General features: G+C 52.6%; 2 protein-coding genes across 3 annotated transcripts; both read left to right on the forward strand.

Annotated features, from left to right (window-relative positions):
- The first annotated feature begins 2,801 nt into the window (after positions 1 to 2,801).
- LOC131479018 (E3 SUMO-protein ligase ZBED1-like) lies at positions 2,802 to 10,518 on the forward strand. Of its 2 annotated transcripts, none has more exons than XM_058659662.1 (2): positions 2,802 to 2,933; positions 8,248 to 10,518. In XM_058659662.1, exon 2 carries the CDS (start codon positions 8,258 to 8,260, stop codon positions 10,406 to 10,408), a length of 2,151 nt encoding a protein of 716 aa, XP_058515645.1. In that variant the 5' UTR covers positions 2,802 to 2,933; positions 8,248 to 8,257; the 3' UTR covers positions 10,409 to 10,518. The 2 variants fall into 2 exon arrangements, with proteins under 2 accessions (XP_058515645.1, XP_058515646.1); XM_058659663.1 differs by having other exon boundaries at positions 2,807 to 2,933; positions 8,245 to 10,518.
- LOC131479019 (dehydrogenase/reductase SDR family member on chromosome X-like) lies at positions 2,802 to 27,969 on the forward strand. The gene is made up of 7 exons (XM_058659664.1): positions 2,802 to 2,933; positions 12,941 to 13,048; positions 14,852 to 14,920; positions 21,259 to 21,360; positions 24,041 to 24,248; positions 25,739 to 25,946; positions 27,592 to 27,969. The coding sequence occupies exons 1-7, from the start codon at positions 2,825 to 2,827 to the stop codon at positions 27,787 to 27,789; spliced, it is 1,002 nt and encodes a 333-aa protein (XP_058515647.1). The 5' UTR covers positions 2,802 to 2,824; the 3' UTR covers positions 27,790 to 27,969.

Genomic DNA, 27,969 nt, shown 5'->3' on the forward strand with positions numbered 1-27,969 from the left:
CAAGCTTTGTCCTGTTTCTTCCCACCCACGCCACCCATCACAACACCTGACTGACATGCAGTCCTCTTTACTGTACCCCTAGTTCCTGGGCGGAAGCAGGTTCAAGGTCATCATTTCTTCAGGGGAAGGCACTGGATGAGGCCTCAAGGATAAAGGAAGGAGGTCTGCTTGTCTCACCTCTGGGAAAGAGCTCTTCACTTGGGCTCTCTTGCCAGGGCCCCACCTCCTTCTCCCAGATAATGTACAATAGTTTCACACTGTAGCCTGAAAGAAGCACTGGATGCATAGTGAGAATTCTAGACAAGGCTCCTTTGTGGACAATTCCTTTTGCTTTTGCATGCTGCTGCTGCCTTGGGTCTGTGAGAGAGAGTGGCTGACTGGTGACCACTGCCTAGAAGCCCCAGGAAGCTGAGCTGCTGCCTGGGGGCACACAACCCTGTTTACCTGACCCTTGCGGCATTCTGCCAGGGTGACAGAGAACAAGAGGACCCCACCTGCCTGTTCCCAGAAAGAGCTTACCTGTGTGCGTGTCCTACCTGATCTGCTTGAGCAAGCATCTCTGCGTGACAAAACCAAGCTAACAGATACCAGCAGTGGGACAGGCACCTCAGGTCAGACACATCCTGGTTGGGGGAGGGAATAGCCATGAGGGAGATGAGCTGGGCTCTCCAGGAAGGGATGGCAGGGAGGCAGAGGGAGTGGTGGGAAACACGGGGTGAATGTCTGTGCATTCAGTCCTGAAGAACTCGAGCGAGGACGCTGCCCTGAGGATTTCTTACCCCAGCAAATGGTGCAGGTCAGCGGGGGAAGACACTGGGCACTTCCAGTACAGAGTAGCAGAGACCAGGAGGACGGGCCTCAGGCCCATGTGTGGGGCAGTCTGACAAGCAAGGGCCTGGCAAAACACGGCTCAATCCCCCAAGGACACATATCATGTGCTCCCTCTGGTTTAGGGCGATACTGACTCAAAACACAAAACAAATAGACGCACAGGTGACCCAGAATGCACATATACTCTCGCAGGTGAACTCTACAATGGAGACCAGCACAGCGGGACGTGGAGATACGTTGCAGTAGGCATGTCTACTCCTGAATAGAAGGAGGACTCCCAGTGAAACAGTTAAATAAACCTTGACAATAGGATACTAGACTTTCCACCATTGCCTATACCTTCAGTGCTATGCTGCACTTCAAAAGCAGAATGTTCAATTGTAACTGTTACTAACAGACTATACTACTTTAGTAACATGGGGGGAATGATGGTGGTGGGGAAATGGCGGGAGGGTCAAATGGGGAGGGAGGAAGGGGAGGGTAAGAGGGGGTGCCTATATGCACAGGACAGTATCATGGAAAATAAAATACATGATTTTTAAAACTGTGTGGCTCAAGGAGATGCCTGAGGCCAGTGTGGCTGAGAAGCAGCACGCAGACCCAGTATAGGGAGTGAAGAACCACAGGATGGCTTGAGCCGGGAGCAGATTCTTTGCTGCACCCTGGGTGGCCGGCAGCCAGCCATGACAGGACAGTGACCAGGGCTATGTGTGTGTTGAGAGCAGCTGAGGTTGGCAGGGGCTGAGGGAGGCACAGGACGAAGGTGAGCAGGTAGAAGGACGAGAGCACTGTGGCAGGCCTGGCAGATCCCAGTCTCCTGTGAAGCCTTGTCCCCATGTTACAGTTCAGCACCTGCGCTCAGAGAACACAGTTACTCTGAGAACCCTTCCAGCTGAGTTCTCTTCATCTTAAGGGCCTGGAGCTCTACCACGTGGCTGCTGCTGCTTCCTCCTCACCCGCAGTGTTTCAGGTGCCACACGGATGGTTCAATGACGGTCATTGTACCGCCAGGTGCTTCTGAATTGCACCTGCGGGCTCAGGCGGTGGGGGGGCAGGCTCACCTGAACCTGAGTGTGCGCACCTGAACTCAAGCAGGACCAACCCATAGCATAGTCTCCACTGCAATAGGCCCCCCAGCAGTAGCAGTGGAGGCCATGGTTTCAGAGAGGCTAGGGTTCCACAGGGTGTCAACGCCCCCGCGTGGGTGGGTCTGCACTGGGACAGCGTTATGGATCCTGGCAGGGTCAGGGTGTAAGTCCTGAGGGTGCTGGTTGCGGGAGGGGCTGATATCAGCAGGTGGGTGTCTGTGGAGATCAGCAGCAGGGGGTATAAGTGGGTGCCGAGAGCTGCAGAAGAGGGGTCTCACAGTGGAGTGGGTTTGGGTGGGGGTCCATGGTCCTGACAAAGAGCTTAAGTTCAGGGAAGCCGTTGTGGGGGAGTCGGTGTACAGCTTCCCCTGCGAGACGAGATGGCTGGGGTCTTGGTCCTGGGGAAAGGTGTGGGGGACCTGGGTCTTGCCTGGCAATGTGGACAAGGCATCTCGGGTGCTGGCAGGGGTCTGGGTGTGTGTCCAGGCACCAGAGATGGCGCCATATGGTCAGATTTCAGGTGTGCGTAAGGTCTGCAATTCGGAACGGTCCCAGCGGGGGTGCGGTCCACGGCCGAGGCCGGATACCCCACACCTGGACAGCAAAGCGGCAGGGCTGTGGGGAAGGACCGGCGGACAGGCCGCGGCCAGCAGTCCGCGAGGGGGTGGGTCCCAGCGGGGTTTGAAGAGGGGTCGCCGGGCCAGGCCGGGTCCGCACTCAGGGCGGAAGGCCGGGCGGGGCAGTGGGCAGGGGCACCGCGGAACGCGGGCTTCTGCAGGCCGTGGCTGGGGTCGCGCGGGCGCGGGGGCGGGCCGGGGGCGGCGCGTCGGGCCTTCCGGTGGCGCAGCGCCAAGTCCTGCTAGCAGGCGGGCGGGTGGCGCGGAAGCGGCGGGGTCGGGGCCGCCATGTCGCTGTTGTCCGTGGCGCTGGCCGCCCTGCGGGTCTACGCGGCGGGAGCAGCGGTGATCTTGGCGCAGCTGCTGCGTCGCTGCTGCGGGGGCTTCCCGGAGCCAGGTCAGCCGGCGGCGGGAGTGCGGCGCGGGGAGCAGAGTGGGGTTTTAAAACGGGGCAGCTGGGCGCACGAGCGGCAGCGACCACGGCGCCGGGCCCGGGCGCGCTGGGTTCTCCCAGAAACTCGCGGGGCGGGGTGGGCGGGCCGGCGCCTGGAGGCGGGGCCGGGTGGGCGCGGGCTGCGCCCCAAGGGGCGGGGGTCGCTGGAGCAGCCGGGCTGGCAGAGCTTCGGGCGTGCGCTGCTCCCCCTATGGGTCCCGGCCAAGCCCCGCGCCCTGACCCGGGGACATACCACCTGCCGTGGGCCGGGGTCTTACTCCAAGACTCCCGCGTGTCCCACAGGGCGATGGCCTTAGTGCCCTGGGCCCGCGTGCCCCGCACCCCTAGACTCACTGCGCCTCCGGGAAGATGGCCCTTCCCCGGGAGGCAGGGTGTGTGCCCAGCAGTGGGGAGAGAGGGCGTTCTCCATGGCAGGTCACTTCCGGCCGGGGGTGTGTTTTCAGGAAACTGGTGGGAAAACTCGATCAGCTTGTGAGACGTGGACATGAAATTGGTGGTGTGGGCAGCGGGTTTCCGCTCTGACCAAGTCCTTGCGGGGGTGGGTGTGGGGGGTGGAGAGGTCGACTTTCCACACGTGACGCATTTGCGAGCTCCATATACACAGTTGATTCCCCTAAGCGAAGGTATCAGGGGAGGAGGGAAATAAGATTTTTTTTTTTTTAACTTTGTGCTAAAACTCTCAAGTCTGGAAGCTGCGTTTTGCAAACTCCATGGAAGTTGTCTCTGAAAGTTCAGTTTCTCCGGTGTTAGATTCGCTGCTCGCCAAAATGTTAAGATTCGCCGACCACTAGGGAAAGAATAACTCAGCCAAATATATTGAAAGAATTTAGATGGCCTTTATTTCAGAACCACGGTCACGGGCTTCCCTTCCCCGTGCAGCAGAAAGGACAGGCGGGAAGGAGTGAGCTGCAGAGGAAGAAGAGTGCGGAAAAGATGGGGAAGGGGCTTTTAAAACTCTCCTTGACACTGAAGCCAAAACAGGGGGTCGCCTCGGCCCTTATTTGGTGGGGGGATATGGGTCTGTGCCCCTCATTGGTGCAACCCTGGTGGTTTCACAGCCTGAGGGGCGCTCCGGAATTCTGCTGCCACCCTTTCTGGGTCTGGTTGGAGGCCAACTCTGCCCTTCTCCGGTTACCATAGTAGCCACCATCTGGGTGCAAAAGAAGTTGGAAATCTGGTCCAGGGAAGACTCTTTCACAGGGTTCGTGAATGGATCTGCGTGCCCCCTAATTCTTTTGCACCCAAACTAAACCTACCTTGTAACCGTTTCCCACCAGCTCTTTAAATTACTCTGTTCGCAGTGGCGGCCTCAGGGAAACAATTCCACGCACACCTCTGGAAAGCTTTGTGGTGCCGAAGGCAGTGATCACTCGAGGGAGGTTATGTTTGTTTTCGAGGCAAATCCATTGGATGGGTGCCTGAGCTCTGTGAACCGCTGCTTGGTGGTTCCTTCCACTTATGACTTAAAAAAATAAAAGCTAGAAAAACCAGCACCTGCTGACGCCATAGGTCGTAGGAGGCCCATGTCTACGATTCCTGGGATTGGAAAATTGCGATGTTTGATGTCAGAAGCTAATGACAAATGAATGGCGTGGCCATAATTTCTGGCGGTTGACCAGCAAACGAAGAGGTTGTGTGAGGGACAGTGTTTGACATGGTTCTTTTTCTTAAGGCTATAACCCCATGAGCAGATGGTGAGGTGCGTCTCCTGGTCAGATTTCACGAGAACACAAGCATACTTTTGGAAGTTTGTGGGAGGAAACAATGGAAGGAAAAGGCAAGTTAATTTTGATGTGAAAAATTATGAAGAGATAAGGTAATTTGAGCGTAAACTCATATACACGGGAGGCCTGGAAATGGATATGATGAAAAAAATAGCCTGGCCAGGAGCCAGGGCCAGGAGCTTCTTCCGGGTCTCCCACATGGCTGCAGGGTCCCAAAGACTTGGTCCATATCCTCTGCTGCTTTTCCAGGCCACCAGCAGGGAGCTGGATGGGAAGTGGAGCAGCCGGGACAGGAACCAGCACCCATGCGGAATTGCTGCGCCTGGAGGTGGAGGATTAGTCAGTTGAGCCAATGTGCTGGCCATGACAATGAGTTTTTGAAAAGCCCAGCCTTCTGCTTCATTCAATTTTTTACCACAAGCCTGTCATTTTGTTAAAGTTACTGCTTTTTATTGATTTTCATTTTTATGTGATAGACTTAGAATGTTCCATCTTGTGATTCACTCCTGCAATACCTGCTACATCCAGGGCTGTTCCAGGCCAAAGCAGGAGCCTGGAACTGTCTCCACATCTCCTGCATGTGTGTGGGTGGCAGGGGCCCAAGTCTTTGAGCCCTACTCTGCTACCTCCCAGGTGCACATTAGCAGGGAGCAGAGTCAGAAGCGACGTTGAGACTCAAACCCAGACCCTTGGGATCTAGGAAGTGGGAATCACAAGCCGGGTCTTAATCACTGTGCCAAACACCTACCCTGTCTATGATGTTTCTGTGGAAAAGTGCTGTTATCCAAAACTTCATAATGTTTGGGATAAGCCATGGTTTAGGGTTTGAGCTCAGCCCCTCTTGGTGAGCGCTGGGTCGAAAGCAGCTGGGCTGTCCATCACTGCATCTTTTCTCTTCTGTGTTGTAATCCATTGTTTTGCTCAAAATCCTGGGATCCTGTGGCTCACTGCACAGATGCAGAATTGGAGCACACAGGACCTTGTGTGACACCTGGGAGGACACTGGGGCTACCCCTTAGGAATGTCCGGAGAAGAACTGCTTTGCAGTGACACCTGGGGCTCTGTGCTGTGCAGATGGAAATGCTTCAGGAAACAGGGCCGCCTCCAGTCAGCGATGGTTAATGATGGGTTAGGAAACTTTGTTCTAGGGGATGACAACTCTTTCTGCCCAAATAATCACAGCGGTGATAATACTGTTTGAATGTAAATCCATCTTCCAGGAACTGAGGGCTAACACGGTACTGATAATTGATTATTCCACCTCTGCTGACATAATCACGACGAACACAATTAATGGCAGTAATCATACTAGACTAAAGAGAACATTGTTCCAGATACCAGAACCTCTTTCAGGGAACGTATATAATGGTGGTGGTGGTGGTGGTGATGATGATGATGATGATGATGACGACGATGCAGGGAGTGGTGACAACGGTAATGGTGATGATGTCATATGAGGTGGTAGTAATATTGGTTGTGGTGGTGTCTGATGGGGTGATGCCAATAGTGATGCTAACGGTGATGGGATCCCCATGAAGGGGTGATGGTGACCATGGTGATGCTGATGGTGGTGGTGGTGGTGACAGTAAGACAGGAAGGTCTCAGGGTGTTATGCCATGTAATTTGGGTAGCACTTAAAAGGCCGTATCCTTGGTCCTGAAGTCCTGGTTGGTGTATGGGTTTCTGTGTTCTGAGCTTAGTGAAATCATGGCACCAGAGAGAACGCTAGAGTGTATCAAAGGGATTAGAGCCTTTGTCCCACCTCTGGGAAGCCAGTTGACCGGGATCCAGGAGCGCTCGAGAATCTGGCCCGACCTCTGGGGGGCCTTGGCTGGCAGAAAGCCCACATGCCGCCGTGATGCAGTGATCTGTGAGGAAGTCTTCGTCTATGGCAATGTGGACATCACCTAACACCTTTTATCCTCTCACCTTCACTGTGGGAGTTTCCTTGGAGGTTGGTTCACCCTCTAAATGTCCACTTCAGCCAGAGCTGGGCCCTTCCAAAGCTGGGAGCTAGGAGCCTCTTCCAGGTTTCCCATGTGAGTGCAAGGTGTTATGGATTTGAGCCATGTTCCCCTGCTTCCTCAGTTACATCAGCAGGAAACTGGATTGGATATGGAGCAGCTGGGACTTGAACTGGCACCCTTGTGGGATGCTAGCACCACCAGCAGAGGTTTAGCCTATCATACCACAGCGCTAGTAGTCCCCAAGATGCCAGAGTTGGGAATGAAGATGTTATTAGCTTGCGTTTCCTGCGGAGACCCCAGGATAGGTTCCTGTATCCTAGGTTCCTTCTGCTGATGACATCTGGTGCACACCATTCCTCCTAAAGGTCTCATGCTCCTTGGCTTCAGATCCCATCCTTCATTGCATTTCCAAAGAACTTGTTCCTGAATAAGGTTCAGCTCTCAGATATCTGGTAGGAATAGCAATGGCCATCGGTGAAATAAGTTGCGGTAGGCCGTGAAGAAAAACCCCAATAATCAGAAAGCGGGAATGTTTGTTACTGAATGTTGGGAATTGAAAGCCTGTCAATGTCACTGCATTTTTTTTTAAGATTTTTTTTTTTTTTTTTATTGCAAGGTCAGATACACAGAGAGGAGGAGAGACAGAGAGGGATATGTTCCATCTGATGAATCACTCCCCAAGTGACCGCAACGGCCAGAGCTGAGCCAATCTGAAACCAGGAGCCTCTTCCTGGTCTCCACACAGGTGCAGGGTCCCAAAGCCTTGTGCCATCCTCGACTGCTTTCCCAGGCCACCAGCAGGGAGCTGGATGGGAAGCAGGGCCACCGGGATTAGAACTGGTGCTCATAGGGGATCCCGGTGCATGCAAGGTGAGGACGTTAGCTGCTGAGCTACCACGCCAGGCCCATGTCACTGCAATTTGTAGAATGCCCAGCTTGCTTTGCAGCTTCTCGGTCCCAGTCCAACGTGGTAGCTTAGAGTTCTGGAACGTTTGAGCCATCAGCTGCAGCAGGAACCGCAGGCAGACCGCCCTCTGGGCCATTCATATCTCTGTAACCAGAATGCTGATAATGTTACACAAGGCCATGTGACGATGCCAAATGCTGATGGACATGGCAGAGGTGCCACTGTGCCCTCGGTTAGGACCACATTTAGGGAGAGTAGGTGCACTGGCAAAGCCGCAGTTATTCCCCCGTGTTCACAGCTCACACGTGCACATGTGCGAAACGTGCAACGTGCAGTGCTTGAGGCAGGTGTGCCTTTACAGGTGCTTTTTGCATTGCCACATTGGTGCCTCTTAGCCAAATGTGCAGCCTCTGTAGCCACGCCCAGGGCTGCTTTTGCTCCGTGGATGTGCTGAATTTGTCAAAGGCAGCAGTGGCACTGGGTGCAGCTTCTTGCTCTCGCCAGCTCTGAAACTGCCACAGTGATGGTGAGGGGTCCCCCGGGATGCTGTGAGGTGCAAGCAGTCTCCCCTGAAACGGGACCGGCCCGGCTCTCCCACATTTTCCCACATGTGCCTTGGTGCCTTCTCACACTGTGTTTATCTCGCTGCTTCCTAGCAGGTGGTCACCAATGAAGGGACTGTGGTCCAGGCGGCAGGCCCTGGCCAAAGGCGCCATGGAGAGCAAAGCTCCGGAAGGTTCCCAGGCGGACCTGAAGCTGGTGGCCCATCCCCGCGCCAAGAGCAAGGTGTGGAAATACTTTGGCTTTGACGCCGACGCCGATGGATGCATCTTGCAGTGGAAGAAGATCTCCTGTCGGATCTGCATGGCCCAGATCGCCTACTCAGGCAACACCTCCAATCTCTCCTACCACCTGGAGAAGAACCACCCCGAGGAGTTCTGTGAGTTGGTCAAGAGTAACACGGAACAGATGCGGGGGGCCTTTGCCACTGCCTTCTCCAAGCTCAAGCCGGACTCGTCCTCCCAGCAGCCACTCCCTCAGGATGGGCCCACGGCCAGCGTGGCCAGATACAGCCACGACAGCCCCAAGCAGCAGGAGCTGACGGCGGCCGTGGCCCGGCTCATCTCTGAGGGGCTCTACCCGGCCTCCATTGTGGACGAACCCAGCTTCCAGCTCCTCCTGCACACGGCTGACCCCAGGTACCAGCTGCCGAGCCGGAAGTACTTCACCACCCAGGCCCTGCCTGAGAGGTACAGTGCCATCCGGGAGGTCATCCTGGAGGAGGTGGCACGGGTGTCATGGTGTGGCATCTGTGCAGATATGTGGCACAGCCCTAGCCAGAATCGCACCTACGTCACCCTGGCGGTGCACTTCCTCACCGTCAGCACCCCTCCAAGCTCCCTGTCGGTGAGGTCCTGGTGCTTAAAGACGTTCGAGATACCCCCAGAGGATGCAGCAGAAGCCATGACGAGGTCATTGTATGAAACCTTTATTGAGTGGGGTCTTAGCAACAAGCTCTCGGGGGCCGCCACGGATCGTGGCCAGGATATCACGCAGGCCTGTGCGTTGCTGGACATCCCCGTGCATGTGCCGTGCCTGGGCCACGCCTTCCACGTGGCCATCCAGGCGGCCCTGCAGCTGCCCCGGCTGTCGGCACTGCTGGAGAGGTGCCGCAAGCTGTTGGACTACTTTCAGAAGGTGCCCGCCGCCGTGGGCATGCTCGTGGCCAAGCAGAAGCAGCTGGGCATGGCGGCTCAGCACCTGCTGGTCAGCGACCGTGTGGGCGGCTGGGGCCGCACGCTGGCCATGCTGCAGCGCCTGCTGGAGCAGCAGTTGGCCATCGCAGGCGTGCTCGGGGAAGACAGTGGCTACCACCACCTGATGCTGGAGCCTGCCGAGTGGGCCACCCTGGAGGGGCTGGCTGAGTTGCTGCGGCCCTTTCAGCAAGTGGGTGCCACGCTGGCCGCCTCCAAGCTCCCCGCCATCAGCATGCTCAAGCCGCTGCTGCATATGCTGCAGAGCTCCACGCTGCGTGTCCGGGAGACGGACCTGAAGGAGTTGGGCATGGCCAAGGAGGTCATCGCCCAGGAGCTGGCCTGCGCGTACCAGGAGGTGCCTGAGGTGGACCAGTTCCTCAACGTGGCCAGCTTCCTGGACCCGCGCTACAAGCACCTGCCATTCCTGTCCGGCCCCGAGAGGCAAGGCGTGGAGCTGCGCGTGGCACAGGAGCTCAGGGCGCTGCTGGACTCGGCCCACAATGTGGACTTGAGGCCACCACCACAGGGGGGGGAGGAGGAGGAGCCCCCGGGGAAGAAGAAGCCGCCCACACCGCCGCCACCGCCACCCCCCAGCCTCGTGGTCCACAGCATGCTTGCTGAGATCTTCCACCCTGCAGGCGGCGAGGATGAGGAGCAGGAGTGGGAGGCCCACGTGCTGGAGGAGCTGAGCAACTTCAAGGCGCAGAAGCCCCTGGCGCTCAGTGGAGACCCCCTGCGCTGGTGGTCCGAGCGCCTCCTGCTCTTCCCTGTTCTGCACCGCGTGGTGCAGAAGTACTGGTGCGTGCCCGCCACGCGCATGCCCCCCGCGCGCCTCTTTGGCCCTGTGGCGCAGCACACGGTGAGCACCAAGAGGAACTGGCTGACCCCCACGCACGTGGACCGCCAGGTGTTCCTCTATGAGAACGCATGCAGTGCCCAGGCTGGAGTTGAGGAGGACCAGGAAGACGAGGAAGCAGAGTGGAGAGTGGGCCATGAGCATGTGTGGCGGCCGGCGGACGTGGTGGACAGCGACTTCGGGGGTGTCACTGCTGGACAATGGTGACTCACTGGGCCCTGGGGGTGACCCCCGAGGCCACCCACGGGGTTGGCAGGCCAGACAGGCAGAAGGAGGAACACCCCCTCCTCACGTCTCGGGCCTCCCCTTTTGGGGGGGGGGGAATAAAAGTTGTAGGTGCGATGTCTTTGGCTGTGTGGCTGGCAACCAATCGTCGTCTCTCCTGAGCTGAATTCCCCACCCCTGGGTCCCTCTGACTGGATGAGAGAGGTGCCAGTGTTCAGCTGGAACCCCGCCTTTTCCTGACCCCCTGCTCTTTCCACTGCCTCTCCTTGGAGGAGGGAAGGGCCAGTCTGGGATGAGAACTTCACCTTCTTTCCTGCCCCTCGCCACCTGACTGGACGAGAGGGATGCCAGTCTCCCTGGCAACCCCAGCTCCTTCCCTGCGTGTCCTGGGCTCTTCATGGATGAGTGAGGCGCCATTCTGTGCTCTTAGCCCCGCCTTCTCCCCCACCCCTCACCACCTCTGACCGGATTAGGGGGTGCCACTGTGTGAGAAGTATCCCACCTCCTTGCACCTCGCTCAGTCACTCAGAAGCACCCAGGGCTGGGCGGGAAATAGGTTCTCAGCCTTCAGAGGGGCAGCGTCCATCCTAAGCTCCTGGTTTTTGGATCCCTTTGGTGCCCACCAGGTCTACTTTCCTCAAAATCACACGTTTTTGGGGTAGGGCAGTGTTTGAGAATGAGCCTTTCATTCTGCCTTTGTGCAGCTTCTCACTATGGAGAGGGTGTTTTGGGGTCTGATGAGGGGCCTGGTTCCCAACTCGGTCACAAGGGAGGCAGCTTATTGACATCAAAATGGTTGAACTTGTGTTTTTTTGTTTTGTTTTGTTTTTTCCCTTTTGTAGTCGGGGTGGGGAGAGGAAGCATTGTCATCGTGACAGTTTTAGGAGAAGAAAGAATTTTGCAACGTGAAGAATTATTTCTGATTTCTCTGAAGAGGGCCTTTGATGTAGCTGCTGCGTCCCATACTGCAGTGTTGTGCTTTGGGTCCTAATCCCAGCTTCCTGCTTAAGGCACCCTTGGGAAGCCACAGGGGCTTAAGCCCTTGGGTCCCTGTCTCCCGCAGGGGAGGCCAGGGTGGGATTCAGCCCCTAGCTTCAGCCTGGCCCAGTACCAACTGTTGTGGGAGTTTGGGGAGTGAACTAGCAGATGGGATATTCTGTATTTTTGTCTCCTAAATGATTAAATGATTCAAAAAAGGAAGAAGAAGAAATTGAATTTGGGTCTGGTTTGAGAAGCCAGAGAAAACAATGAACTATATCTGCCCCCTCTGAGACTCAGTGGGCCGGATTTCAGACCTGCCCACCAGGCGAATGTTTGACAATGTGGGGAGGTGTTTTTTACCTTTTGATCACGTTTTCCAGTCCTCGGTCACAGCTGGTTTTCTCTCTCTTGGGCACAGCTGTCTCACTCTGAGTAATTTCCAGCCCAGCAGGAAAAGGGGCCAAAGAAACCCCTCTGGTGCTATGTGTGTATTGGGGAGGAGGGAGAGGATTGAGACGTATGTGGTCGAGGGGCTCATGGCAACCAGGAGATGGAGTATGTTTGGGATATTCTGAACTCACATTTGTGCTCAAGAATGATGTGTGCAACACAGCGCATTCCCATCCATTTTCTTGAAACCGAGACTGGGAAACAGGGCTTGGGCTGTCACCGGCTGCTTTCCAAGTGCATTACCAGGGCCCTGGATCAGAAGTGTGGCAGCTGGGACTCCAACCAGTGCCCGCATGGGATGTTGGCCTCACAGGCCATGGCTTCACCTGCTGTGCTGCAGTGTCAGCCCTGATGTTAATCTTTCTGTCCCTGTCCTGTCAGTTCGTTTGCATGGCCAGGGCGTACGGCACCCCGATGATTGTATGACTGAATCATCATCCCTGTGCTGGTGGTGACAAGGTGCTTCACACTAGGGTTTTGCACTGACCCCATGTCAAGACACCCCTTCCAGTCTCCTACTGTGACCAAGGTTGGAGTCCCAGCAGGGTCCTTGGGCATCTGCCAGAAGCCTTGGGCTCAGTCCTTGTTACCTCAGGAGAAAGTCCTCATCAGATTACATTCACATGCTGAGGCTGGAAAAGACTCACCTACCAAGGCAGACGTACCTGCCCAGCGCATACACATGTGGACCTGCCCAGGTAAACACACCTGCCCAGGTAGGCTTGTCTACCTAGGTGGGCGCACATGTGCACCTGCCCAGGTAAACACAACTATATAGATAAATGCACCTGGATAAAATTTTAAAGGGCTTTAAAAAAGACCAATCAGTAAGCAGGTGCTTAATACCAACCTTTGCAAATCACCTTGGGGGTGAGTGAAATAATATTGGTCAAAGTAGTGAATGACTTCCAACGATACTTTGCAGACAGCACGTGCATTCTTGTCTCTGTTTCCCGGTAGATTCTATTAGGCAAAAAGTTGAGTGTTCCTCGTGTCTGTGAGTGTAGTACTTGTATAGCATCTACATAGATCCACCGCCTGTGCCTGTGTTGTGTTCAACCTGTGTTTTCCCTCATTTTTCAGTTTTCCCTCAGCAGCCCGACCGTGTAGCTATCGTGACTGGAGGCACTGAAGGCATCGGCTATGCCACGGCAAAGCAGCTGGCACGTCTGGGGATGCGTGTCATCATAGGTGAGGAGTCAGATGCTTGGCTGCATTGTAGATGTCAGATCGCATGCTTGCTTGTCCATTCACATAGGAAAGAAGACAGAAAGCCTCTTTATGTATGCCTTTTACTTCTCAAATGTCTGCAATAGCAAGAGCTGCGGCAAACGTGAGAACCAAGCGTGCAAGCTGGTTCTCCTCTCGGGGACATCGACCCAAGTGGTTGACCCGTCATCTCATCTGCGTGACATTCCTTTTCTGGTGAGCAGGGAGAATATCCACAGATATAGCGCTCCCTGTCCCCTGGGAGACAAAGAGGAAACCCCCCCCATCCTCACACTCCCTGAGTTTTCCTTCCTGCAGAGACTGTGATTGCCATGTTCATCTTTTGCTATGGGTTGATGCTTTATTTTAAAGATTTATTTTCTTTGTTTATTGCAAAGTCAGATATACAGAGAGGAGGAGAGACAGAGAGGAAGATCTTCCGTCCGATGATTCACTCCCCAAGTGACCTCAACGGCCGGTACTGCTCCAATCCAAAGCCAGGAGCCAGGAGCTCTTCTGGGTCTCCCACACAGGTGCAGGGTGCCAAGGCTTTGGGCCGTCCTCGACTGCTTTCCCAGGCCACAAGCAGGGAGCTGGATGGGAAGTGAGGCTGCCGGGATTAGAACTGGAGCCCATATGGGATCCTGGCGCGTTCAAGGTGAGGACTTTAGCTGCTCGGCCACGGCACCAGGCCTGGGTTGGTATTTTTAACCCTGCAAGTCAAATGCAATCACTCCTGGATACCAGTCTCCTGTGTTTGACTTTGAGGATATTTGTACACATCCCAGAGAGTGGCAACATCATTTTGTTTTTATTTAGTCTGACAGTTGGCTCCATGTCATGGAATGAAAAGTAATTGTTGGACAGTTAGTGCGGTTTTGCATTAAACGTAGAATCAGAACCTAGTGTCTCCAACTTGAAATTTCTTTTCCTCAATGTTATCCATATTGAAAGGATCATCAATAACTTGCCGATGCATTTTGTTTGTAACTTGGATCTGACTCAACAACTTCTCTGTTGCTAGGAATCCACCAGTGATTCATTGTTAGCTTATGTTCACGTTATCTTCTGATTGCTTCCCATTTTTCTTTTGTTGGCAGCTCATTCTTCTTCCATCTTGCTGTTATTTAAGGTGGAGACCAGGGATCAGTAAACTTTGTAGGTCATGAGCTAGATCAGTATTTCCACAGTTTCTCTGCTAATGATGCAATCTTTTCTTCCTATGGGAAAATCGGTTAGAGACAGTACTTAAAGGGATGTGTGTGGCTAAGTTCCGATAGAGTTTCTTGGACAATAACAGCTTATACGCCCTATTGGACTTCACTCTCTTAGTGCTTTTTAGGAAGTGAAATGACATTACTTCTTTCATGTTTCAAGTCTTGCCGGGATGGTTCTGTCCATGGGACCAGAACCAGTGAATTCCTAGCTATCTCCATTGCCATTTGCCACCCCTGTGCTGAGGTGAATTAACTTCCGGTTCTAGCTTTGTGCCCATTCTGGGAGGCACCAGGGGATGGCCCAAGTAATTGGGCTCCTGCCACCCACGTGGGAGACCTGGATGGAGTTCCTGGCTCCTGGCTTTAGCGTTGCACATCCTACCATGTTGGCGTTATTTGGGGGAGCAAAGCAGAGCGTGGGGGCTTTCTCTGCCTTTCCAATAACCAGAGAAATCTCTGAACACCTAGTGGCACCTGCCTGAATTGGCCTCTATTCCATCCATCTGTTGGATCAGCCTGAGTGGCGCTGACCTTGCTGGTAATCATATGTTTTTCTTTCTCCTCTTAGCTGGAAACAATGATAGCAAAGCCCGGGACGTTGTCCGAAGAATTCAAGAAGCAACCTTGAATGACAAAGGTAGTGGTGATGGGGCTATGGCTGACATTGTGGTTATCACGGAGGGTCTCGTTCTTCCCAAGGACCCTGGCTGGGGATGAGGTGCAGGGACGAAAATGCCGTGGGCTGATTGGCATTGGGAGGAGCTGCCTGTGTGCTTCTTGTAGTTTTGGAGAATGTCAGACCCCTTGGCAGAACAAGAAGTGAGAGCCTAACAGGAAATGACATCACAAGTGCTAGGCTAGGGTCACGCAACTTTGTCATTTTGTGGGGTAGGCACTGGGAGAGGAGAGGAGAGGAGAGGAGAGGAGAGGAGAGGACGAGAGGAGAAGACGAGAGGAGAAGACGAGAGGAGAAGACGAGAGGAAGGTGAGAGGAAGGAGAGAGGAAAGAGAGAAGCTTCTTTTGCCCAGTGGTTCACTCCCTGAAATGCCTGCTGTAACAGACAGGGCCAGCCAGGCTGAAGCTGGAATGAGCCCTAAAATCCAATGCAGACTTCCCATGTGGGTGGCAGGGACCCAAGTCCTGGATCCAACTCTGGATGTGTCCCAGGATGCATTAGCAGGAAGTTGGATCAGAAATAGTGCAGCCAGGACTCGAGAAAAATAGCTAAGTCCCATGTGTGGCTCTTTATGCCTGTTGATGTTGTTTACAGAGAGTGAAAGCAAGAGAGAGGGAGAGAGCCTTCCAGTCTGCTGATTCACTCCGCCATTGTCCACCACAGCTGAGAACTGAATTGATGTCTTCTATGTGGGTTTCATCCACAGGGACTCCACTGTCTGAACCATCTCTTGATGAGGCTCATTTCCTAATGCACATGTTTCCCAGGGAGAGTTGTATGGCTGCTTTATCATCACGGAACTACGGCACCACCATTCCCACTGCTCTTGGCTGATTCTCTGCTGATGAATGCTGTCATCTTTAGAGCAAAGAGTCTAACCCTAACTCTAACGTATGGCCTTCAAATTCTAAAATATATAGTGTAGGGTCATTTATGCACAACCTCTGCTGCCCCGTGACATTATCACATTCAATGTGACTGAACCGTTAACCTCATTGTAGGAGTGAAATACAGGTTGAATCCCAAATCCAAAGACACATCATAGCCACACCTTGTGTAAGTCCAAGTTTCGTAAAGGAGGTCAGCCTTCCCCTGTTAGCCTGCAGCTCCCACTGGTGAGCGTGAGAGCCCGGGTTGTGGGTAGACCACGTGGGCAAGGCTGCAATACCTCAGCATGTGCGTTAGCTGGGTCTGGGAGTGGGCCAGACTGGGCTAGGCTCCAGCATCTGCTGGTGCTCACGAGAGTCACGATGGCTATAGGAAAGGCTGGGCTAGGCTGTGGCACCGGCCCGGTCATATGAGAGCAGGGTCTAGGGGTGGGCCAGGCTGGACTAGTCTATAGCACCTCCCAATAAGAGCTGGAATGGATGGGTGTGGGCCAATCGGGCTAGGCCACAGGACTCACTGGTGAGTGCCAGGACTGGGGCTGGCCATGTCAGTTTGGGCACTTGCTGGCACACTCAAGTTGTGGGTTTGGGAGCAGGCCTGGTAAGGGAACTGGGGAAACTCCCCTGTTAGGCTACAGTTCCTACTGGTGATCACGAGATCCAGGGCTGAAGGCAAACCAGGCCAGACTGGGCTGCAGCACCTAGCGGCATACGTGGGACTCTGAGTCTGAGCTGGGCTGCACCAGCCTACAGAACACACTGGTACACGTGACAGCCATGGACAGGGTGCAGGCCAGTCTTGGTTGAACCACACCATCCGGCCAGTTCACATGAGAGAGGGGCTGGGAGTGAGTCATGCTACATTAGATTGCTGCATTTGCCAGCAACAGCTGGGACTGGTGGCAGGCTGGGCTGAACCATGCTGTGCAAATGCTGAGTGTGGGGGTGGGCCATCTCAGACTGGGCTCCCGCACCCACCGGCATGTTCAGGACCCAGAACTGGGAGCAGGATGGGTAGAGGAAACTCGGGGGCTCTTCTGCCGGGCCACTGCTTCCATCAGTGAGCATGAGAGCTGGCACTGGGTGAGGCCAGTGCAGGCAGATCTGCAGCAGCCATCAGATGGCATTTGGGCTGAATCTGGGAGTGAAGCAGGCAGGTTAGGTAGCTATACCCATGGGTGTGAGAGAGAGCCAGAATGGGTGCAGGCCAGCTGGGCTAAGCCACAGTATGAGCCAACAAGCACCAAGAGAGTATGAATCATGTCAGGCTGCCCTGCAGTACCCACTGGCAGACCCAAGATCTGGGGGGTGGGAGCAGGTGTGGTAGGGGGATGTAGGGCAAACCTCTGCTGGGCTGCAGCTGTGGCTGGTGAGCATGAGAGCCAGGATAGGGGATGGGCCAGGCTGGTCAAGGTAATAGTACTCACCAGCATATGTGTTGGCAGGATCTGTGTGCGTGTTGGGCTGTGGTAAGTTACAGCACCCATGGGTGTGCATGAGAGCCAGATGAGATGCAGGACAGGACTAGGCCCTAGCATGTGTTGATACAGTAAAAAACCAGGCTGTTGGTGGTCTGGTGGGGATTATTGGGGTGACAGATGTCCCTCTGTTGTGTGTGAAGACCCATCCTTTTGCGTGAGAGAATGGGCTAGAGGCAGAACTGCCCAGGCAGCTGGATCCACCAATATGTGCATTGACTGGTACAGGTGATGGACCAAACCCAACCCTGCGCTGGCTGGTGCACACAAGAGTCGGGTCTGAGATCACCCCACGCAAGGTCTCTTGGGAGACTCCCCAACTAGATCACTGGACTCAAACTACAGATGCAAATAAAATTATAATATATGTGGTTCGACTTTGGAGTGCTTGTATTGGGACTGGGCCCACTGTTGTCCCTGCAGTCTGAAAGTTTTTTGCACACTGTACAAATTGGCACCTGATGTGCCACTGCTAGAGTTCTTGATCGGCTAGCCATCAGGTCTGAGAGTGGGCTACTCAGACCTATCTTGGGTGGAACCTGTAGGAAGTCACGTAGTTGCAGTTTACTGAGTCAGAAATGAGTTCACTCCCAGGTCAGTGCATGCACAGTCCTGTCCCATAACCTTTGCCTTCCTACACACACAAAGAATGGTGTCCTATTTGGCTCTAGGGGGCAGACTGGGCTGTGAAATCCACCCTGTTCCCGCACTGCCCATCTCAGGCCTGCTGCTCTGTCTCTGCTCCTGCTCAAATCAAACAGACCAGCAGGACAGGCAGTTCTTTGTCTGGGTTCACCTCCTGAGCTCCCAGTGAATGTCCCTTCCCACCTTGTTGCTGGTGGATTTCCGGCTGCTGGTGGAGTTCAGATCGTGGCTTGCTGAATGCCACTGCAACACCACAGCGTTGTGTCCACTGCTTTCCTGTGTCTGTCAGTCTCCAGGTACCCCTCTGCTGTCGTTCAGTCCTCTGCTATGTCCTGGAGTGTGCCCTCTCTGCTTCACACTGGCTGATGTTTCTCCATCTTTTCATACGTGTCTTTACCCTGTTCTGCCATCGTCATTCCTCTGGTGGCTCATTGTTTCTTACAAATGTTGGGCTGAGTAGTTAGAAGCATCAGTTGGAGATGGGACCTTGTAAGGGCTGGCAGCCACCTCAGACCTTCCGCAACAGCCGTATGTACATTTGCTGGGCGAGTTGGATGTTCTTGTTTAAGCTGCATGCCACAGGGCTTAAGAGTCAGCATCTTTGCCAGATGCAACACCAGTCATATGTGAGTGTGTCTGGAGGTTTGGTTGCAGGGTTTGGCTTGTGTGCTTGAGGAAGTTGGCAAGTTCCAAGCTTTCCAGGATAAGCCCAAAGCAGAATCCCCGGAAGGAGCTGAGGTTGCAGTTGAATCTTCAAGGTCTTACAGTGTTAGAAGTTTTTGTTCCTCGCGGGGAATCCAGCCCCTGCTCTAGTACAGCCTTCAGCTGATAGGCAATGCTGATTTGCCCCAGCAAGAAAAGCTGCTTCATTCTGACTGTCATGACACCCTCATAATAGGGGCTGGTGCTGTGGCAAAGCAGAATAAGCCTTCTTGTTTGTGGTCATTGTTGACACCCATTCCGAGAGACGAATCTAGCCCCTCCTCCCCGCAACCTTTAAAACTTGGGATCTAGAATGGATCTCTGTGTCGGTTTGACTTTTTGCTTTTGGCAGGTAAGAGGGCTCCTTGTATACTGGCCAGCAGCATTGTGATGGTTGTGCACCTCTGTATGAGCGCATACTAGCATTTTATTTCTCTAATTTAACTATCCATCTATCTTGCTATGTATTTACCCATCTGTGCATCTACCTATAAATCTATGCATCTAGATATCTCTATGTATATAACACATAGTATACTATATATTTTACATATATGCACACACACACACATAGCTGTCCTACAGGCATGTATACATACGTATATCCATCTAAATCCATGCATCTATCCCTCTATCTATACATCTATGTATCTGTCTATTCATGTATGTATCCATGTGTGCATGTGCCATGGCTTGCTGAGTCCGTTGCATAGGCAGCCCCTGTGTGAGTGGTCTTGACCCTTTTGCCAACCACATTCAAGGCCTGACACCCATGGAGAGCTAGGGCGTTCTGCGTGTTGAGACTTCATCCTCCCCAGCTTTCAGAGCTCCATGTCTGGGCTCACATTTCCCAACACATGCTACCCTAAGCCATGTGTCCATTCCCCTTCCTTGAAGTCATGCCTTGGTGCAGGTTAGGACTGCAGTTTCTGAAACCATAGAAAATAGAAGCCCATTCCAGGAGTGGGCAGAAAGGTAGCCAAGAGTCTTGTCTGCAACTTAACTCAGAGGATTTAACATGTAACCTTGATGTTTGCACTTCTGATTCAGTTGCATCTTTGCCACCCTTCCAACAAGAAGCAAGTGGAAGCATCTCTTAAGTGTCTTAAGAAATCCATGGGTGTTGCATCTTCTGCAAGACACTGGCGGTTCTTCCATCCTCTCTTCTGGTTCCTGGCTGTAGCGTGGGATTTCCCTCTCTGCTGTACCGCCATAAGCACTGTTAAGGAGAAAGAGCAACCATAGGCTGGGCATTCCTACCCAAGTGGTTCCACATCCCCCAACAACGGTTGCAAACTCTTTTGCGACATGCCCTGCCCCCCAGGCTGTGGCTGTTTGTAATACAGTAGAAATGAACTAGGACTAAAATTCAAAGTGCAAGTTTTGAATATTCCTTTTTGTTTAAAGACCTAGATTGGATTGCTATACCACACATAAAGCCTCTGTCTTGCAGTGTCTAAACATTGTTAGCTCCTGAACATGCCTCATCCTAGATAACGGTGTTAACAAGCCTTTCACGCTTTCATGAATGGCCTCCATTTCTACAGCCAGGTTTCCCACTTGTTCCTTTCTCTCTCTTTAGGGTGTGAACTGGAGGTGGAGCCAACTGACAGGTGCAGTGGCTGGGCTCCCATGCACAGAGAATTCTCTTCCCTCTGCAGGTCTTGGTTAGGTTTATGCAGCTCCAGGTCCTCCATCTGACCGTCATCCATGTCTGCTGGAAAGATGCATGTTGTCTGATACTGGGGAGGTGTATTTTAGAAAGGCATTGTGATGCCGTCTGGTAGCTACAGTAGTGGGTAGGTCCGAGAGGATCCTGGACCTCAAATGTGAGGATGCCTGATGGAGCTGGGGTTCAAAGCATTCATTGTAGCAAATGTGACACACAGGAAAGTCAACTTCAGCTGTGCTCAGATCTGTCTTTGGTGTGTTGGACATTTACTTTACAAGAAAGGCGACCAGAGCCACACACACTATGTGATTATCCTCTGTAGCTTATAGGACTCATAAAAACTGGAAGCACTGGGACTGGGGTTGTGGCACAGTGGATTCAGCTTCTCCCATCAATGCTGGCTGCACATATTGGCACCAGTTTGAGTCCCGGCTGTTCCACTTCTGACGCAGCTCCCTGCTAATGCACCCGTTAAAGCAGTGGAGGATGGACTGCATGCTTGGGCCCCTGTGCTGAGGTGGGAGATGTGGAAGAAGTTCTTGCTTCCTGGCTTCAGACTGGTCCAGCTCTGCCCATTGTGTTCATTTGAGGAGTGAACCAGTTGATGCGATGCAAGAGCTCGCTCGCTCTCTGCTAGCAAGAACGAGTCTTGTGTAATGGAAAAACTACAGACACAGAGCCCACCCTCTTGATTTATAGTCTGTTGACTAACCCTGAGTTATGGCCTCTGTGTGCACCTAAGCGTAGGGGCCCAAGCTAGGGTGGGGCTCAGCGGCAGTCACTTTAAGGTGCATCCACATAATTGTGCCTGTCTTGTCTTTTGCAATGGCACATCCGTAGTGGATTCAACATTGGCCTGTTGGGAAATCATGTCCGTTGCCTCAGCAACCTGACGTTTTTCCTTCCTTCCCCAGTGGAGTTTTTGTACTGTGACCTGGCGTCCATGAACTCCATCCGGCAATTTGTGCACAAGTTCAAAGCAAAGGAGATCCCTCTGCATGTCCTGGTCAACAACGGTAAGTTCTTGTGAATTCACCACGAGCCAGGGGGTGAACTTTGATGCAGACGTAACCTCTCAGTTTCATGAGTCAAGTGTGTCAGCAATATAGCATCCTCTTAAATGTCTGCACGAGGATCTCTGTTCTTGCGTAACCAGTGCCTCAGGTCATGGATGCATTTGGTTTCTCTCACAAGCAGTCTCTGTACTTGGATTCACTTTGAAATCATGTTGATGTGGTAATACATTTTGTGTAGTCAGTAGTTGGCTTAGAGTTTCCTCAGCTCAGCGGATAGCGTGGACGTCTGACTCACCCTGAGCCTACAGACCAACTCCTCCAACCAAAGTTCCCTCTCTTGGGGAATGTGTTCGATGCCACTTGAGTCACCTACACCCCTTACCTCAGTGCCTGTGTTGGAGTCTTGGCTTGTTTACTCCTGATCCCAGCTTCTGGGGAACAGGCACCCTGGGAGGCAGTAGTGGTGGCTTCACTGCCTGGGTCCCTGCCAGCCACCTGGGGTCTAGGAGAGCATCCTTGGCTCCTGCTTTGGGCCTTGCCCAGCACCAGCTATTTTGGGAGTTTGGGGAGTGAACCAGCCTCCTGGGCATCTGGGGGAGTGAACCAGCGGATGGACATCTCTGTCTTGCATATATAATACAACAGGTATCTTCCAGGAAGGAGGCATTCGACTGAGGCTGTCACTCAGGCCCAAATAGCATTTCAGCTCCCGTGAAAATGCTGTCCTTCCCTCGCCTTTCTTGTCATCCCAGTGTGGTTTCTCTATCTCTGTAACATTAATGGAATTGGGAGGTAGACATGATTGACATACATACTTCTACAAAGTCCAGTTTTTTTTCATTGTAAATTCTCATGGCATGCTTGACAAACCGAGATGGGGACTCTAAAAACCCTACTTTGTGTATTCTTGAAATCATGCATGTATGCTTATGTGTGTACTAACATGGCTATTATGTGTGTCTGTTTGCATGTCCTCAGTGTGGGACATGGCATCACAGGTCACTAATGCTGGTGCCTCTGGATGACAAGAAAGACTTAAAATGTGGTGAAAGTCCACGCTGAATTTACAAATGTACATCTTTCCAGTTTCTCATCATGATAATACATGCCATACGTATCTATGCCGAAGTATGAGGGCACTTCTGAAAGCTCACGGAGGGATGCCATTCAGTTTATGTTGCTACAAAACATTGGTGAAATCCATGCACAGATTTTTTTCCTCCCAATCCTGTCCATCTTCCATGAGCCTTCTGGAGAACACCGGTTGGTAATTTCCTACTAGGATAATCTCACTGGTCCCTCTGGATCAATGCTCAGCGTGAGGTGGCCAGTGCAGTGTGGAACAGCTAGCCCTTCTTTGAAATGCTAGAAAATGCATCCAGCAATGTGAGCCCATGGCTGGATGGGATGCAGAGAAGTGAACATTGTAGATTGGACTTCTCTGGGAATTTCCCACCACTTGACCCCTTCGCAGCCCCATTTCCAAAAGATGCAAAGGGAAGTCTGTATGCTACAAATACCCCCTTGGGCTTGGCGTGCCTCATGCTTTCATTCTCCATCTTTCAAAACCTCGGATCTGTGGAGGTCAGAATGTCTGATGTTATTTTCTCAGGCCCCTTCCCTTCCACTTCTGGGAGCCCACTGAATTGCATCAACCCATTCATGTAGTTCCTGCCCTCACCCCACAACCTGGGTCCACCCAAGGAGAATTCCAGAGCCCAAGGCCAAATACGCTTTGTGCTTCTCTCTCTCAATCTCTCTCTCTCTTTCTCTCTCTCTCTCTCTAACTTAAGATTGCTATCTGTGGTGTTTTTTTTTTTCGCGAAAGCTCGCATTTCAGACATTTGATATATTTGTGAGTAGAACCAGGTTCCATCTTCCTATCTTGCTGGGCAAGGTCACGGGAGAGCCCTGTGATTTACCTTGGCAGAGAATCATTAATAGTAGACTCTCCACACAGCCAGTTCGGTATTACTTATGGTTCATTCTTGTGAGAACATAATTCGTGTTTCTGAAAATGGATAGAGTTTCTGTAACTGCACAGGATTGATGTTTTGTCCCCATGATGTATCCTACGATAATTGCAGTGTGCAAATATATGTGATTTCTTTGTCCTCTGTTGTTTTCTCTGTAAAGCAAGACTGTTCATCTGGCCTACCTCTGAAGACTATTGAAATCCATGAGTCCCTCTCAGGCATGTGTCAGTGCATGGTGGTAACTGCTGCATATGTAGACGTTACAAAGTGAGACAGGGAGAGATGGAGAGAGAACTTGGTCTGCTGGTCCACACCCCCTGAAGGCCTACAGCAGGCCAAAGCTGGCAGCTGGGAAATCTTAGTTGAGGTCATCCATGTGGTTAGCAGGGACCTAGGGACTTGAGCTCTCATTGGCCACTTTGCAGAGTCTTCATTACTGGGAAGTGGAGTCAAGAGATGAGTTGGCAGGACTCAAACCCAGGCCCTGCAGTGTAGAATGTGGGCATCCCAAGCACTGTCTTAACCACTGCACCCAGCACCCACTGCCAAGGTGTCTGGAGCAGAAAGCGAATTAGGTGTAGCTGTCGACTCAGGTAACAGTGGTATCGTTGGACAAGTGAAGCTTTGATTCCACTGCCACGAGTTCACCATTCTCCACCCCTCCCTCTCTTTCCTTTTCCTGGCAAACATGGTGTTTTTCCCAGCTGGCGTGATGATGGTCCCTCAGAGGACAACAGAAGATGGATTTGAAGAGCATTTCGGCCTCAACTACCTGGGGCACTTCCTCCTGACCAACCTCCTCCTGGACAGCCTCAGAGCATCTGGTTCCCCCAGCCACAGTGCCAGGGTGGTCACCGTGTCGTCGGCCACCCACTACGTCGGCCAGTTGCACATGGATGACCTTCAGTTCAGGTAGGCTCGAGTGACCAGGCAGGCCCAGCCATGTCCTAGCCGCGTTCTGGCTGTGTCTCAGGAGGCACCGAGGTGTCCCCTGTCCTAGTGTCTGTTCACTGCCCCTACGGGATGACCAAGGTAGCCAGGGCTCAAACCATGGCCACTGTTTTCCCAGACATGTGTGCCCTGTCCTTGGGCACCTGGGCTCTGTGGGGTGGCATTCATATATCTTTGGGGGTGAGATGAGAAAGGCCAGTGAGACAAGGAATTGGCATTTCAGTACATTTCAGCAATCTCTCTTCCACGCTGTTGCAGACATAACCCAGTAAGTTCAGTTGTGTCATGCGTGATGTTCTACTCTGTGGATCTTGATCCAGTTAGTAAGTCTACCTAATCAATCAGTGTCTAGCAACAGAGGTCTATCTAATCAATAATTACACTCTAATCAGTAGATTTGCATCTCATCAGTACATGGCTGCCTAATTAGCAAATTTTCTCTATTCAACAAATCTCTACTCCATGAATAGATGCCTGACTAACCCGTGGATCACTGCCTAACCAGGGATGTGCATCAGATCAGTACATTTCTGTAGTTGCCTATGTAATCAACAGCACCTTAGCTAACACATCGTTCCCTAATCAATGAATGTCCGTCAAATCAGTAGATTTTATCTGATCAAGAGTTCCCTGCCTAATCAATACATCTCTATGCAATCAGTAATTCCTCTGTACCTCTGGAGTGTGGTTGGAAGTGTCCCCCCAAAGTCGCAGTGTTGGACGCTGGATCTCCCAATCTGAGGCGTTTGAGGATGGATCTGAGGGAGGCCATTGGGATTGAATGAGGTGGTGTTGCCGCCTCAATAACCAGGCCCTCCCCACGGACACCATGGCTGAACCCCTGGACGGTAGCAGTTGATGACATGACATGCCAAGTTGGGAATTCTTACAAATGCCCAAGGAAGGTCTCCAGCCCCGTAAGATGTGAGGAATGTGGGTGACTGAACTGTGAAATCAGCCCCTTGTGAGTGGATCAGACTCAAACGGGAATCAGAGAATCGGGTCCCAGAAAGGGAACTTTTAGTGGGGCGGAGAATAGCATTGAGATCCCCGACCTGCATGCCCAGACTCTGACTGCCCCACACATCCCACAGGTAAAACTATTATGAAGTTCTCTGCACAGCTGCTTAGAAGAAAAACAAACAAGCAAACAGTTAAAGTCCTGTCAAGGAGCGAGAGGGTCTTGCAAAGGTGCATGGAAAACTATGCATGAATTTCCATGTGGGTTGCATTCCACCCAAGCATCTCAACCCATGTTCCATGAGTTTTCCATTGCCCTGCTATGAAACTAGACATTGCATGCATTTCTGCATTATGTAGTATATTTCCATGTTGAGAATTGACCGTGGAGTGGGCCTGGCATGCTGGGCAAGAGAGAAGGTGGGGACAAAGATGGGTGAGCTGAGCCCAGCATGCTCTTCTCACAACATTCTCACCCTTGTCCCCTGCAGCCGCTGCTACTCGCCTCATGGTGCCTACGCCCAGAGCAAGCTGGCCCTGGTCCTATTCTCCTACTACCTACAGCACCAATTGTCTGCCGAAGGCAGTGCTGTGACGGCCAATGTGGTGGACCCTGGGGTGGTCGACACAGACCTCTACAGACATGTGTTCTGGGGCACGCGTGTAGTGAAGAAGCTGCTTGGCTGGCTCTTGTTCAAGGTAAACCACCTCGGGGTGGTGTGGACCCTTGATCAGTGTGTCAGGATGGAAGTGGACTATTGATCAGTGTGGGCAGGGGTGGAAGTGGGCGTGGTCAGGTGCAACGACCGTGTCCTAGAATCACTTGTATGAAGATCCAGTTATTCCTGTTCTCCACATGGTACCCTGGGTGGCTGCATAGTAAGGCTCAGGTGTATCTTGCTGGGAGTATGGGGGGCCTTGGGAGAACTTGTGTATGAGCGGCCACAGTTACCTGGTAAGATGCTAAGCCACACCAAACCTCTGCATTCCTAGGCACTGTTGTAAGATTTTGTGGTGAAAATCAGGTTTCAGCCCAGGAGAGGACAGGGTTTCTGTGGCTACCAGATTCCCCTTGGTGTAGATGTGGCTGGCCATTGTGATTGGTGGACTCAACTAGCCATGGATGGGAACTATGTGCTCCCATACTGAGTCTGTACAGAACACGCACAAGTTGCTGTCCTTGTCGGCTTCCCTCAGCTGGGCCGTGTAGAACGCCTCCCGTTGAGTGTTTGCATAGCATTAGGTATTGCATGCTGTATATGCATGGGTTAGCAGCAGGATGTATGTAAGTCCTGAGCAAACACTATCCTGTGTATGCAAGTATGTGCATACATATGTTGGCACATGTCACTGAGGGTGTAAGTGACTATGTACATGCTAGGGTAAGGGTGCGACAGCACACATGTGAGCCTCTCACCCCTGATCATGCCCACCCTGCCTCTCCACTGCGATACCATGTCCCTTCTTTGATGGGCGATAATTAGCATGATGACAGTACATGTGAAAAGAATGAGTGAATCTTGGGTGTATATTAATTAGCAAGTCTGTTCCTCTGAATGAGTACCTGAGTGTGTGTATATATATACTGCATATTTATGTGAGCACACGTATTTGAGTGTGCATGTGAGTACATGTGTGTGCATGTGTGTAGCAGGGATATGAATTGTTATATGTGTATGCACTCAGAAATCAGCATATGTGTGCCCATCGAGTGTGTGTGAGCATGTGTGTAAGAGTGTGCATGCATTGTATCCATGGGGTGATGCATGTGAATTAGCTTTCTGCATGTGAACATTGGAAAAACATGTATCTGCATTGGCAGTGCATGTATGTGCAGGGGAGTTAGACCCCGTGTATGTGTGTTGGCAACTGTATGAGTGCCTTGTGTCCATGAGAATTACCGTGTGTGTGTGTGTGTGTGTGTGTGTGTGTGTGTGTGTGTGTGTGTGTAAACATTGGGTAACGTGCATCAGCCTATTAGTGCATGCGTGTGTGCGTATGTCAGTTAGCATGCTCTTGGAGCAGGTAACCTCACCCTGAGCTTTCCTGAGTGCCCGCTGTGCCTCTGCTTCCTCCCCTGGGTGTGTGGGAACTCGGGTTTCTCTGCTTGGATGGAAGCGTGTCTGCCAGCTGCGTCACGGGGGTCAGGAGGCAGGGAGGGGGCAGGTGCTCGCTGTCAGATTCCTCCCTGGCTCAGCCTGCTCTGCAGCCATGGCCAACGCACCTGTGCCGTGCTTGTTCTGTGTGGCCCAGGACCACACGTGTATGAACCCCACAGGTCTTGTCTTCTGCTCTTCTCACTTCAGCCTGCCTCTTTGTCCCCCACCCTCCCTCTCACACACAGACCCCTGAGGAAGGAGCCTGGAGTTCTGTGCATGCTGCTGTGGCACCTGAGCTGGAAGGCATTGGTGGCCATTACTTGTACAACGAGAAGGACGCGAGGTCCTTGGCAGTCACATATGACCGAGAGCTGCAGCGCCAGCTGTGGGCCAGAAGCTGTGACATGACCGGTCTCCGGGACACGAGTGATGACATTATGTAGGCACAGCTCTGTTCCCTGGGAGGACTGCATCGCAGGTGCACATCCTGAATCTGCTACCTTCACGTTGGTTGGAATTGAGCCAGAAATACAAGTCGGGGATGCCTCCTCTGTTGTGCCTGAGCTTTCACCCGTGACCTTGCAGTTGTCACATTGTCACGGGATTAAACACTGACACTCAAG

The sequence above is a fragment of the Ochotona princeps genome, unplaced genomic scaffold (assembly GCF_030435755.1).
Source record: "Ochotona princeps isolate mOchPri1 unplaced genomic scaffold, mOchPri1.hap1 HAP1_SCAFFOLD_574, whole genome shotgun sequence".
In the NCBI taxonomy this organism is placed as follows: domain Eukaryota; kingdom Metazoa; phylum Chordata; class Mammalia; order Lagomorpha; family Ochotonidae; genus Ochotona; species Ochotona princeps.